Source organism: Macaca mulatta, chromosome 1 (genome assembly GCF_049350105.2).
Source record: "Macaca mulatta isolate MMU2019108-1 chromosome 1, T2T-MMU8v2.0, whole genome shotgun sequence".
NCBI classification, from domain to species: Eukaryota; Metazoa; Chordata; class Mammalia; order Primates; family Cercopithecidae; genus Macaca; species Macaca mulatta.
Window position 1 is genome coordinate 220,242,265 of NC_133406.1, and position 14,090 is coordinate 220,256,354.

Genomic DNA, 14,090 nt, shown 5'->3' on the forward strand with positions numbered 1-14,090 from the left:
TGTTATGGACCAAGTCGTATGTGAAGCCCTTGGCATCCTTATCTCACTGAATCTCCAGCCTGACCCAGGAGGTAGCTGATAGCCCCATTTTTGAGATAGGGAGGTTGAGACTCTGAGCCTTTATGGGCCAGGTTGAGACTGGACTCTGAATTCATCCCAGCATCCAGGCTGCAGGTGAGAATTACCTGGCGACCATTTGTGGCAGTGCATGGGGAATGGCGGATGGGGACGACCCTGGTCAGCTGCAGAACCCACTGTGCCGCTCCCAGGACTCATCATGGTAGCCAGAGCAATATGTAGGGCCTCGGAGAGCTGCCAGGGACCAGCCCAGAGCCAGCCCAGAGCCAGGCCTTCCCTGTGGCCTCAGATTTTTGTTGGATTGTTGTTGTTTTTTGAGACAGAGTCTTGCTCTGTCACTCAGGCTGGAGTATAATGGCATGATCTTGGCTCACTGTAACCTCTGCCTCCCAGATTCAAGCAATTCTCCTGCCTTAGTCTCCCAAGTAGCTGAGATTACAGGCGCCCATCACCACATCCAGCTTATTTTTGTACTTTTAGTAGAGATGGGGTTTCGCCATGTTGGCCAGGTTGGGTCTTGAACTCCGGACCTCAAGTGATTCGCCAGCCTTGGCCTCCCAAAGTGTTGGGATTACAGGCGTGAGCCACCACGCCCAGCCAGGGTTTTTGTTTTTGTTTTTGAGATGGAGTCTTGCTCTTTTGCTCAGGCTGGAGTGCAATGGAACAATCTTGGCTCACTGCAGCCTCTGCCTCCCTGGTTCAAGCAATTCTCCTGCCTCAGCCTCCTAAGTAGCTGGGATTACAGGCGTCTGCTACCACGCCTGGCTAATTTTTGTATTTTTAATAGAGATGAGGTTTCGTCATGTTGGTCAGGCTGGTCTTGAACTCCTGACCTCAGGTGATCCACCCACGTAGGCCTCCGAAAGCACTGGGATTACAGGCGTGAGCAGCGCCCGGCCCTGTTTTTTTGTTTGTTTGTTTGTGTGTTTTTTTACCCTGAATAACGGGGAGGCCTCTGTTTCCTTTCCCATGAGGACTGTAGACAGAGCATTAGACAGCAATATGAAGATGATACAACTCAAAGAGGCCTGGGCACCCACCAAGCTGGAGACGAGGAGAGAGCTTGCCAGGAGGGCTGACAGGGCGGGTTGGGTTGGAGACTCCTCTTGCCCCGACGTTCCTTCTCCTCCCATGATGTCCTGGTGGCAGAGGGCCCAGGGCCCAGGGCCAAGCCTGGCAGCAGGTGGACTTGGAGCTCTGATGTCTGGGTTCTTTCTGTGTACTCCCTGCAGTGTGCAGAGAACACCAAGTTCCTGGTCCGGGCTTCCTACCTGGAGATCTACAATGAAGACGTGCGGGACCTCCTGGGGACTGACACCAAGCAGAAGCTGGAGGTGGGCACAGACCCAGTGTGGGCAGGTGGGGCTGGTAGGGGGGAGGTTGGCATTGGTGCTGCTCCCTCAGAAATATGGGAAAGTGTCCTGAGGGTGCCGGCACTGGGACACTGATGTCGGGACTTTTTTTTTTTTTTAATAAAAAAATTTTTTTAGGCAGGGCGTGGTATCTCTTGCCCATAATCCTAACACTTTGGGAGGCCGAGGTGGGCGGATCATTTGAGGTCAGGAGTTCGAGACCAGCCTGGACAACATGGTGAAAATCCATCTCTACTAAAAATACAAAAACTAGCCGGGCGTGGTGGTGCATGTCCGTAGTTCCAGCTACTGGGGAGGCTGAGGCAGGAGAATCACTTGAACCCAGGAGGTAGGGGTTGCAGTGAGCTGAGATTGTGCCACTGCACTCCAGCCTGGGCAACGCAGCGAGACCATTTTGAGACAGAGTCTCGCTGCGTTGCCCAGGCTGGCCTCGAACTCCTGGCCTTGAGCCTTCTACCTCAGCGCCCCCAGTAGCTGGGACTGCAGGCATGTATCACCACATGCACCCAGCCACTTGGTGTTTTTTATGCGGGAGCCTCCAGCCTCCCACCTAGAGTTTTTCTACCGCGTTCTCTCTCCTAGTGCAGCTTAATCATAGCTCAGCCCCCAGACAGGGAATCAAAGACAGGAGGCAACACAGGGTGTTGTTTCCACATGTCAGTCCCAGAAGGCCAGCCTGTGGGGTTAGGGCACTCTGGCCCCCTGCAAACCTTCTGCTAACCTGCACTGGAGCAGCAGGGAACCCTCCTCCCCCTCCTCACTACCCTGGACCCTAGAAAGGCCTCAGTTAGCCGGGCTTAGAGGGGCCAAAGGCTGGCAGCTACGCATACTTGTTGCAGCTGAGCCATGGGCCTCAGGCCTATTGAACCAGCTGCCTTGGGGGCTGCAGTGACAGATGCGCTCTCTGAAACACACTCCGGGGACCACCGGGCTTTAGACACACTCCCTCGAGGAGGATGTGCAGATGGCTCTAATGTAAACCTCCTGGCAGTCCAGGAGGAGGCACCGTTCTAATCCCTTATAACAACAGATGAGGAAACTGAGGCTCCATGTGCCTAAGTAAGACCAGCCCAAGGACGCACCGTCGATAAAGAGTGGCGATGGGATTTGAATCCAGGAACTCCACAGCACACACTGTTAACCCGTGTTTAACAGAGGCCCAATCGTGGTTATAATCAGAGGTTATTACATCACTTAAGGCCAGCAAGAGGTTTGGGGAAGCAGAGTTCTGTGCCCTCCCCCTAGCCACTGTAAACTACCATCCCAGAACCCAGCCCTGTACTGTCTGATCTGGTGAGGTCTGAGGGGGCCTCTCCAGCGGGTTCTCCCCACCCATGTCCCGGCAAAGTGTCAAGGGCTCCCCTCCCCGTGGCAACGATGGACACGTTCCTGCCATGCTCCCCTCTCTCATCCTTGCTGCATCCCAGCTGGTTGCCATGGTGACCCGGCTCTGGCCTCCGCAGCAGAGATGAGCAGTTACCAAGGAGCCTGGTGCGCAGCTGGGGGCTGTCACTCAGCGCCTCCCCAGGCGTCGGGGGTGGAGTGAGGTTGGGAGTGCGGTGGGGGGAGGACCCCTGAGGCCATCATAAGTTTGGGAGCAGGGAGCCTTCCTGGGCTGGAAAATCTCATGGCAGGAGACCTCTTGGGTGAGGGGTTGTCTCCTCGGGTTGCTCAGGCCCGAGATGGCGACTCATCCTTTTTGTAACTGACCCCTGCTGAGTACCCACAGAACTTTTTTTTAGATCTGTTCTCTTCCTAATCCTCATAATAATCTTGTAGAAATAGGAGTTATCATCCCCATTTTACGGAAGAGAAAATTGAGACCTAGAGAGGCAAATTAACCTCCCCAACCAGCAAGTCACAGAACGGGGTGCCCTCTGGCCACACGCAGCTCCGTCCTCTGAGCTCCCTCCTCACAGCTGCCACCTGGGCCAAGACCTGCCTTCTGTCATCTCAAGCTTCAGCCACTGCAGGATGCTCCGGCCTGTGTCTGTGCCCTATCCCTGGAGCCTTCCATCGGCTGTGACCCCACTAACAGCTGTGACCTTCACCTTCTCCTTTCTGGGTGTCAGTTACTCATCTATTCCATGAAGCCCAGTCCCTTGGTGGGGCTTGGCTGTTTTTTCACGCTTCAGCAGATAGGACCACCCCTGACCCCCACCCACGCCCCTCCCACAGCTGGGGCCTGAGCCCACCTGGGACCCCCCTAAAGCTGCTGGGAGCAAAGCCGCTGAGCCTCCTGTGGCTCTGACCCGCAGGACCACTTGCCAGACTAATGCCTTTTGTCCTCATTCATTCTGCTCTTGTGCCAGAGTGGTTTTTTTTCCTCTCACACTTGGAAAATACTGCATTTCACAGCTCTGGGTCTGCAACAAAATGACTTTGCTGCCTGGAAAACCAGCAGGGAGCCAGCAGATAAATTAACTTACTGCTGCCATCGCCCTGAAGGCTGGGGGCCTCCGGGCTGTGAGCCTGTGGGGTTCTGGGCAGCCAGTGGCCTCACCTGTGATCTGAGGGTTTGGGGATATTCCTGCTGTTCTAGAGCCACGGCGGAGGGGATATGGAGCCCTAGCAACAGGGCGAAAGGAGACAGCACTCGGGGCTCATGGGTGGCGACAGACACAGCCCCTGGGATCTGAAGCTCCCTGACGGAAAACCGCTTTTGCAATCGTAGCACTAACAACAACAGCACAGACAGTGGCTGGCATCTATGGGGCACTTAGGTGCTGGCACCATGCTAAGCACTGTATGTGCCTTATTTTACGGATTCCTCCCCATATCCCTGTGAGATAGCTGTCTCATGCCCATTTCACAGATGTGGAAACTGAGGCTTAGGTTATCACTGGCTGAAGGTCCCCCAGCAAGTAGGAGGCAGGGGTAGGTCTGAGGCTGGCTGAGCCTGGAACGCACCCCTCCCTGTGACAGGTGTGTGAGGTGCCAGCCTGCACTGCAGGAGGGCGAGGGCGGTCCGCATGGGGCCCTTCTCTCTGGTTCCTTGACCATCCCTGGTCCTAACCTTTGGAGGCTGGAGGTTCCACCCCGACCCGTTTCTCCTCCCTCAGCTGAAGGAGCACCCAGAGAAGGGCGTGTATGTGAAGGGGCTGTCCATGCACACGGTGCACAGCGTGGCCCAGTGTGAGCACATCATGGAGACCGGCTGGAAGAACCGCTCAGTCGGCTACACGCTGATGAACAAGGATTCCTCACGCTCCCACTCCATCTTCACTATCAGCATCGAGATGTCTGCTGTGGGTATGCGAGCTGCTGCGGGCGGGGGTGGCGGGGGGACAGATGACCCAGCCACACTTCCACTCCCACTAGCCAAGGCGTGCCACCTCTCGGGGTCGCAAGAGCCCCTGGAAAGTGGGAAGAGATGCTCTAACAGCCTGGAGGGAAACCCAAGAAGATCCTTGGGATGCTGGGACCGTGTTCCCAGGATAAACAGCAGCAACGACAGTAACGCTGGGAGCCAACATTGAGCACTTACTGTGTGCCAGACAATTTTTATTTATTTTCTTGTTTTTTGAGACAAGGTCTTACTCTGTCATCCAGGCTGGAGTGCAGTGGTGATCTCGGCTCACTGCAACCTCTGCCTCCCAGGCTTGGGTGATCCTCCCACCTCAGCCTCCTGAGCAGCTGGAACTACAGGTAAACCACCACGCCTGGCTAATTTTTTGTAGAGATAGGGTCTTGCTATGTTGCCCAGGTTGGTCTTGAACTCCTGAGCTCAAGCAATCCTCCCGCCTTGGCCTCCCAACGTGCTAGGATTACAGGTGTGAGCCACTGCGCCCAGCCAATATGCCAGGTAATGTGTGTGTATTGTGTCACTTACTCCTACAGCACTCCCATGAGGTGGATACTGAATCATCCCCATTTTACAGATGAAGAAATCGAGGTCACACAACTAGGAACTAGCGTCAGAGCCCAGCTTCTATCCCGGGGTCTTCCTCTGGAGTGTGTGTCACTCCAACCCTGTGGATTCTCCTCTCTCTAACATTCTCTACTCCTCAGTCATCTCATTATTGTTTTTTTCTGGAAGAGCTGCTGAGAAAGCGAAGAGGAAGGAAAGAAACCCATGTTTATTTGGGGGCCCCATTGGTCATCTACAGTGCCAAACTCTTTATACCTTTCATTCCATTTAGAGACAGGCACTAGAATCCTCATTTTATAGATGAGGAAACAGAGGCTCTGAGAAGGAAAGTGATTTGCTTGTTCAAGGTCTTACTGCCACTAACTGGTGGAGCTGGGATTTGAACCCGGGTCTCCCTGATGTCTGGGTTTTCCCATGAATACTGCAGCTGCCTCCAAGTTGTGGTCCATCATGACTAGAACTCCAAAGAGCAATGGGGCAGGAGGTGGCCTCAGCCCAACTGGGAACATAATTCTGGAGAGATCCCTGACCCAGGGATCAGGGTCAGGAATTAGCTGGGTGTGATGGTGCATGCCTATACTCCCAGCTACTTGGGAGGCTGAGGTGAGAGGACTGGTTGAGCCTGGGAGACCGAGGTTGCAGTGATCTGAGATCACACCACTGCACTACCCAGGGTCAAGGCCTGGGTAGATGGAGCCTCCCAGACATATTGCCCAGCCGGTGTGGTGACCTGGCCTTGGGCCAAGCCCCAGTGCTTGCTTGGGTATGAGGCCATGAGTCCCAGTGTCCTGGGGGTGCTGATATGGGGAAGGCTGGGACCAGCGTGGTCACAGCCTCGATGCTGCAGCTTGGGGAGGCACAGAGACCAGGGCAACTGAGAACAGATCAGGAGGGAGGAGGGGGGAGCGGGTTTGGTGGGCACCTTTTGGTCTTTGCAGGAAGGTTTGAAGGATGAGGCAGGCTGGTTGCACATTCACCTTATAAAATAATGTGAGCTCAGTGATGATGGTAAGAAAGTAGGGAATGGTAGGGAACAGTTACTCATAGTTCTGACACCTAAACACCACTAACATTTAAGCATTATATTAATGTATAATAATTATTTATATTTATAATATAATTCTTTATATTGTTTATTTATATATAAATATACAATATATATACACACACATATATACACATTGGTTTTTTTTTTGTTTGTTTGTTTGGTTTTTTTTTGAGACAGCTCTGTTGCCCAGGCTGGAGTGCAGTGGTGTAATCTCAGATCACTGCAACTTTGGTCTCCCAGGCTCAACCAATCCTCCCACCTTAGCCTCCCAAGTAGCTTGGAACTACAGGCATGCACCAGCACACCCAGCTAATTTTTATGTTTTGTAGCAACAGGATCTCGCCATGTTGCCCAGGCTGGTCTCGAGCTCCTGGACTCAAGCAATCCACCTCAGCCTCCCAAACTGCTGGGATTACAGGCATGAGCCACTGCGCCCAGCCCGTATTTTCTTTTGATCCTTTTTTTCCTATGAATGTTTTAAACACAGCTGAAATCTTATGCCATGGTTTCCCCTGGTTTCATCTCCCTTGCCATCACTAAGCATTTCTGCATGTTACTGTCACCGTGTCTTCATGACCATGTGTGGTGGCCTGGCTCATGCCCTTTTCCAACTGGTCCTTGATCAGTGGTTTCCAGTTTCCCAGTGCTGGAAGTCATGCCATGATGGACATCTGTGTGCACAAAGCTTTTTCTCCTCTGAGAGTCATTTCCTCAGACTCGGTTCCCTGGAAGGGAGTTCCTGGAGCAAAGATAACACACGTGGTTAAGGCTCCTGTTCCGTTCTGCAAAGAGCTTCCCAAAGGGGCAGCACCAGGTTCCTTCCTGTCCTTTTTTTAGAGACAGGGTCTCACTCTGCCACTCAGGCTGGAGTGCAGTGGTGCAATCATAGCTCACTGTAGCCTTGAACTTCTGGGCTCAAGCATTTCTCCCATCTCAGCCTCCTGAGTAGCTGGGACCACAGGCACATGACACTATACACCCAGCTGTTTTTGGTGTGGTTTTTTTTGTTTTCTTTTCTTTTCTTTTCTTTTTTTCTGAGACAGGGTTTTATTTTGTTGCCCAGGCTAGAATGCAGTGGCATGATCACAGCTCACTGCAACCTTAACCTCCTAGGCTCACGTGATCATCCTACCTCAGCCTCTGAAATAGCTGAGACCACAGGCATGCACCACCACACGTGGCTAATTTTTTTTTTTTTTTTTTTTTGAGACAGAGTCTCACTCTGTTGCCCAGGCTGGAGTGCAATGGTGCAATCTTGGCTCACTGCAAACTCCGCCTCCCAGGTTCACGCCATTTTCCTGCATCAGCCTCCCGAGTAGCGGGGACTACAGGCGCCCGCCACCATGCCTGGCTAATTTTTTGTATTTTTAGTGAAGACGGGTTTCACTGTGTTAGCCAGGATGGTCTCGATCTTCTGACCTCATGATCCACCCACCTCAGCCTCCCAAAGTGCTGGGATTACAGGCGTGAGCCACCACGCCCCGCCCCAGCTAATTTTTTTTTTTTTTTTTTGGTAAAGAAGGGGTTTCACCATGTTGCCCAGGCTGGTCTCGAACTCCTGGGATCAAGCAATCCACCCATCTCCCAAAATTCTGGGATTACAGGTGTGAGCTGCTGCCCCTGGCCTGTTGTTGTTGTTTTTGAGACAGAGTCTTGCTCTGTCGCCCAGGCTGAAGTGCAGTGTTACAATCTCAGCTCACTGCAACCTTCACCTCCCAGGTTCAAGCAATTCTTGTGCCTCAGCCTCCCGAGTAGCTGGGATTACAGGCATGTGCCACCATGCCTGGCTAATTTTTGTATTTTTAGTAGATACAAGGTTTCACCATGTTGGCCAGGTTGGTCTTGAACTCCTGACCTCAGGTGATCCACCTGCCTTGGCCTCCCAAAGTGCTGAGATTACAGGCGTGAGCCACTACACCCAGCCTGTTGTTGTTTTTTAATAGCCTAAAGAACTGGCTGGCGGCCGGGCGCGGTGGCTCAAGCCTGTAATCCCAGCACTTTGGGAGGCCGAGACGGGCGGATCACGAGGTCAGGAGATCGAGACCATCTTGGCTAACACAGTGAAATCCCATCTCTACTAAAAAAAAATACAAAAAACTAGCCGGGCGAGGTGGCGGGCGCCTGTAGTCCCAGCTACTCGGGAGGCTGAGGCAGGAGAATGGCGTGAACCCGGGAGACGGAGCTTGCAGTGAGCCGAGATCCGGCCACTGCACTCCAGCCTGGGCGACAGAGCGAGACTCCGTCTCCAGAAAAAAAAAAAAAAAAGGAACTGGCTGGCTACGAATGCGCTGTTTACTTCTCCAGACCACCAACCTGTCAACTAAAGAAAAATCAACAAGGCTGGGCACAGTGGCTCATGCCTGTAATCCCAGCACTTTGGGAGGCCAAGGCAGGAGGATCACTTGAGGCCAGGAGTTTGAGACCAGCCTGGGCAACATAGGGACACCCAATCGCTAGAAAGAAAGAAATTAGCCAGGTGATGTACGCCTTCAGTCCCAGGTACTCGGGAGACTGAAGCAGGAGGATTGCTTGAGCCTGGGAGTTCGAGGCTGTATTGAGCTAGGATTGCACCACTGCACTCCAGTCTGGGCAACAGAGTGAGATCCTGTCCCAAAGGCAAAAAAAAAAAAAAAAAAAAAGGCCGGGCGCAGTGGCTCAAGCCTGTAATCCCAGCGCTTTGGGAGGCCGAGACGGGCGGATCACGAGGTCAGGAGATCGAGACCATCCTGGCGAACACAGTGAAACCCCGTCTCTACTAAAAAATACAAAAAAAACTAGCCGGGCGAGGTGGCAGGCGCCTGTAGTCCCAGCTACTCGGGAGGCTGAGGCAGGAGAATGGGGTAAACCCAGGAGGCGGAGCTTGCCGTGAGCTGAGATCCGGCCACTGCACTCCAGCCTGGGTGACAGAGCAAGACTCCGTCTCAAAAAAAAAAAAAAAAAAAAGAGACATCCTACTGAGGATAATAGACTGGGGCCTACAGCCCAGAGCGGCTCTGTCAGTATTTCAGGTCACAGTTTATATACAGGTGGTGAAGGCAGCACCTGCAGAATCGCATCTGACTTGCTCAGAAACATCAAGGTTTGGGTGCAAGAGCACATCCGGTGATAGATTCCAGAGGCTTCCTCACAAACCCCGGCAGATATTATCTCATGTGTAGGAAGAGGCATGGCCTAGGGTCTGTCTTTAAGTGAGGTGGTGATTCAGCCAGAGACATGGGGAACTGTAGACTCCATTCTGTTTTGTCTTCAAAGCATATCTGCGGAGCTCTGCACAGCTCTGCACGTTGGCACAGAGGCAGCGGCTTTGCGAGCTGATTATGCTGGCAAGTGGAAAAGAGCAAACGTGGCTTCTAACATCTGCCACTTTGTCTCACAAACCCTAATGGGGTCTCATTTTGTTGATGTGGGGAATTGAGAATCTGGGAGATAGGTGGCTCTGCTACTGCCACACAGCAAGGAGACGACAGGACTGGGTTGGGAACCGGGTCCGGGAGTCTCCAAAGCAGATGTTTTCTGTGTTGAATGACATAACTCCCTGGCGATCCAGCCACACCCCTGCCCTTCTCCACCTTTGACCTTGCAGGAAGCCTTCGGGAGCTGCTGTGGCAGCCAGAGGCCCTGTTGCACTCAGAATGGTCTCTAACTCCAGCCCCTGCTCCTGGAGACAGCCTGCCCTGGGTTCTGATGGTGGCTATAGTGTTTAGCAGCTGTGTGACCTTGGGCAAGTTCCATGCCCTCTCTGAGCCTCAGTCTACCCATCTGTAAGATGAGCCTAATCATAGCACCTGCTTCCTGGGGCTCCTGTGTAGCTGAGGGGAAACCCTCGGTGGGCAGGCATTGAGCACCCAGTGCCTGGCACTGATTGCCCTCGATACATAGGGCTCACCCGAGGCCCTCGCCCCTCTGCCTGGTCTGTCTGCAGATGAGCGGGGCAAGGACCACCTCCGGGCGGGCAAGCTGAACCTGGTGGACCTGGCGGGCAGCGAGCGGCAGTCCAAGACCGGGGCCACGGGCGAGCGACTCAAGGAAGCCACCAAGATCAACCTGTCGCTGTCGGCGCTGGGCAACGTCATCTCGGCACTGGTGGATGGGCGCTGTAAACACATCCCCTACCGTGACTCGAAGCTGACGCGGCTGCTGCAGGACTCACTGGGCGGCAACACCAAGACGCTGATGGTGGCCTGCCTGTCGCCTGCGGACAACAACTACGATGAGACACTCAGCACACTGCGCTACGCCAACCGGGCCAAGAACATCAGGAACAAGCCGCGCATCAATGAGGACCCCAAGGATGCGCTGCTTCGCGAGTACCAGGAGGAGATCAAGAAGCTCAAGGCCATCCTGACACAGCAGATGAGCCCCAGCAGCCTGTCAGGTGGGACCACGTTGGGGTAGTGGCGGGAGGGCCAGGTCCCCAGGAGAAAACTTCCTCCCCTCTGTTTTCTCGCCTCCAACTTCCCATCTAAAAGACAGTGGGAGCAGCATCCTCCCGCCCCTCAGCCCCATGTGAGCGCTGGGCCCTGGTTGGAGACGGCCCAGATGGTATCTGCTTGTCAGTGCCCTGGGAGGAGGGCAGTCTCTCTGGCCTGTCCCATCTGATGCAGGCTGTTGCCCACTCCCCACCTCTGATCTGCTCATCCATTATCCACACCCCCCCCCACCCCCCCGTCTGCTGCTGTCCGTGGCATTGTCGCAATACGTGTTCGCTGCTCAACGGCTGGCAACTCGCTCCCCACAGCCGCATCTGCTCTTCACGGGCACCTCGTCATAGCAGCTTGTGCGCCACGGCATTTGCCTGTCACCTGGCAGGTGGAAATCCACACCTGGAGCATTGGCCTGAAGGGGCTTTGGAACTGAAGGAGTCTTAAGATTTTTTTTATCTCAGAAGCTCTTAGGGAAGAGAACACAAAAAAGCTAGTGTCTATCTGTCCATTCATCCCCCTCCCACCCACCTTCCTCTCCATCTGTTCATTCTACACACACCCATTCACCTACCCACTCATCCACCCATCTGCCCATCCTCCCATTTACCCATTCATCCACCCACCTTTTTGTCCACCTACCCACCTTCCTACTCACCCCATTATTTATCCATCTGCACAGTCACCCATCCACCCATCCACTCACCCACCTATACATCTATCCATCCATCCATCCATCCATTGATCCTTCCATCCTTCCATCTACCCATCCCTCCCTTCATTCCATCAATCCATTTCTTCCTTCCATCCATCCATCTACACAGCCACCCACCCACCCTTCCATTCATCCATCAATGCATTCACTGACCCTTCCTTCCTTTCTTCCATCCATTCATCTGTCATCCATCCATGCATCCATTCATCCATTGATCCTTCCTTCCATCCATTTGTCCATGCATCCATCCATTCATCAATCTTCCTTTCATCCACTTATCTATTCATCCAGAGATCCTTTCTTCCTTTCTTCCTTTCTTCCTTCCATCCTTCCATCTCCCATCCATCTATCCATCCATCCATCCATCCATCCATCCATCCATCTATCCATCCATCCATCTATCCATCCATCCATCCATCTATCCATCTATCCATCCATCTATCCATCCATCCATCTATCCATCCATCCATCCATCCATCCATCCATCCATCTATCCATCCATCCATCCATCCATCCATCCATCTATCCATCCATCCATCCATCCATCTATCCATCCATCTATCCATCCATCCATCCATCCATCCATCCATCCATCTATCCATCCATCTATCCATCTATCCATCCATCCATCCATCCATCCATCCATCCATCCATCCATCCATCTATCCATCTCCAGCCTTCCTTCTGTGTACCCACCTATCCATCTTCCATTCATTTTATCTACCCATCCATTCACCCATTCTAATCACCCACCCCATCCACCCTATCATCCATATATCCACCCATTCATTCACTCCATCCTATCATCCATTCTTTTATCTATTTTTCCACTCACCTGCCCATCCATCCATTCAAGATTCCCTGAGCTGCTCCTCTGTGTGTGGACCCGTGCTGGGTACTGGATGCACAGAGATGAATCAGAGGCAGGCTGTGCCTTGTGGGGTATCTAATCTCCTGAGGAAGAAGGACACTCCAGCAGGCCATCACATGCAATGAGATACACTCTAGGGCAGACAGCTGTACAGGGCAGAAAGGAGTGTGTGGTCAGCCAGGTCTATCTGTGGTGGGATAATGTCGGTGAGGGAAGGCTTCCCGGAGGAGGCAGTAATTGAGCAAAGTCTTGGAAGAGGAGAAATTTCCCTGTTAGGATAAGAGTGTCCAGTGTGTGCAGAGATGCGCAAAACTCTAAGGTGCGTTTGGGGAACTACAAAGCCCTCTGCCGGCTGCCTTGGGTGATGGGAGGTGGTCAGGCAGGACTGGGGTGGAGAGGGCCTTGAACACCATTGCAAGGCATTCCACCTCAGCCATCTGCCTTCCTCCTCTTTCCCTACTCCTCACCCCAACCCTACTCACCCGCAAGATTGGTAAGGGGGAAGACAAGAATGGTGAGGGTACCAGGAGGGAGTGGGGGAGGCTGGGCCTGCGGCCCCCGCACCCAGCAGCTGACACCTGTGCAGCCTTCCATTGGTGACAGAGGCAGCCCCCCAGGGTAGAGGCTGTTAGCACCCCCTCTCCCTGGATGAGGAGCAAGGAGCCCAGCCAGCAGAGTGACTGGGGTGGTGCTGGGTGGATAGCTGAGAGCTGAGCAGTTATCACCCGCTCACCTCCCAGCTCCGCAGACAAGCAACTCAGCCACTGAGAACCTCAGTCTCTTCATCTGTAAAAGGGCCATCATAATGATACCCGCTTTGTGTGTGCTGTGAGGCAACTGGGAAAATTACCTGAGATCATGCATGTGTGGGCTCAGCACGAGGCCTGGCACAGTGGGCTCCAGAGACAATGTGTGCTGCCTTCACTTTGGAGCTGGGCCTTGAGACCAGGGGTGCCTGACCCAAAGCTCCCTGTGTTTTCCCCGCCCAGGACTCACTTTAGACATTTCCCCCTTAGCCCTGGTTCTCCCTCTAGCATATCCCTCATTTTCCCTTACAACAAAACTTGAAACATCCATCTACTTTTACCGGTTCCAGTTTCTCTCCCTCCGCTCTCTCTTGCCCCTACCCAGACAGGCCCTGTCCTGGCCCACTGATGCTGTCCTTGTCATCTATGGCCTCCTGTTGTGGAGCGCAGTGACTGTCCTGGGGCAGGCCTCACCTTGCCACCTCAGCACCAGTTGGCTCAGCAGACCCCCTCCCTTCATGAGACCTTTGCTTCCTACATGCCTCTGCCCTCGGTCCCCTCCTGCCTCCCCACCCACCTCTCCTCAGTTCCCAGGGGCGAGTCCTTCCTGCTCCCTGGCCTCCTAACCCTGGGCTGTCCTGGGCTGGACCTCTGCTGTCCTCTCTCTGCACTCGCTGCTAAGGTGGCTTCGCCTGGGTCCCTGGTGTTATCACCACCTCTGCGCTCCCGACTTCCCCACATGCAACCCACAGCCTGGCCATGCAATTTGTGGTCGTGTCTCTTTTTTTTTTTTTTTTGAGACGGAGTCTTGCTCTGTTGCCCAGGCTGTAGTGCAGTGGCGCGATCTCGGCTCACTGCAACCTCTGCCTCCTTGGTTCAGGTGATTCTCCTGCCTCAGCCTCCCAAGTAGCTGGTACTACAGGCACACGCCACCATGCCCAGCTAATTTTTTGTATTTTTAATAGAG

At 53.6% G+C, this 14,090-nt stretch overlaps 1 protein-coding gene across 5 annotated transcripts in view; it reads left to right on the forward strand.

Moving 5' to 3' along the window:
• KIF17 (kinesin family member 17) overlaps positions 1-14,090 on the forward strand; it is a 54,874-nt gene that overhangs the window by 3,106 nt on the left and 37,678 nt on the right. For all 5 annotated transcript variants that reach the window (XM_015129890.3, XM_077971656.1, XM_015129895.3 and 2 more), the window contains exons 3-5: positions 1,311-1,412; positions 4,514-4,703; positions 10,293-10,745. In XM_015129890.3, coding sequence (XP_014985376.1) covers positions 1,311-1,412; positions 4,514-4,703; positions 10,293-10,745 — 745 coding nt within the window. The remainder of the gene's footprint in view (positions 1-1,310; positions 1,413-4,513; positions 4,704-10,292; positions 10,746-14,090) is intronic.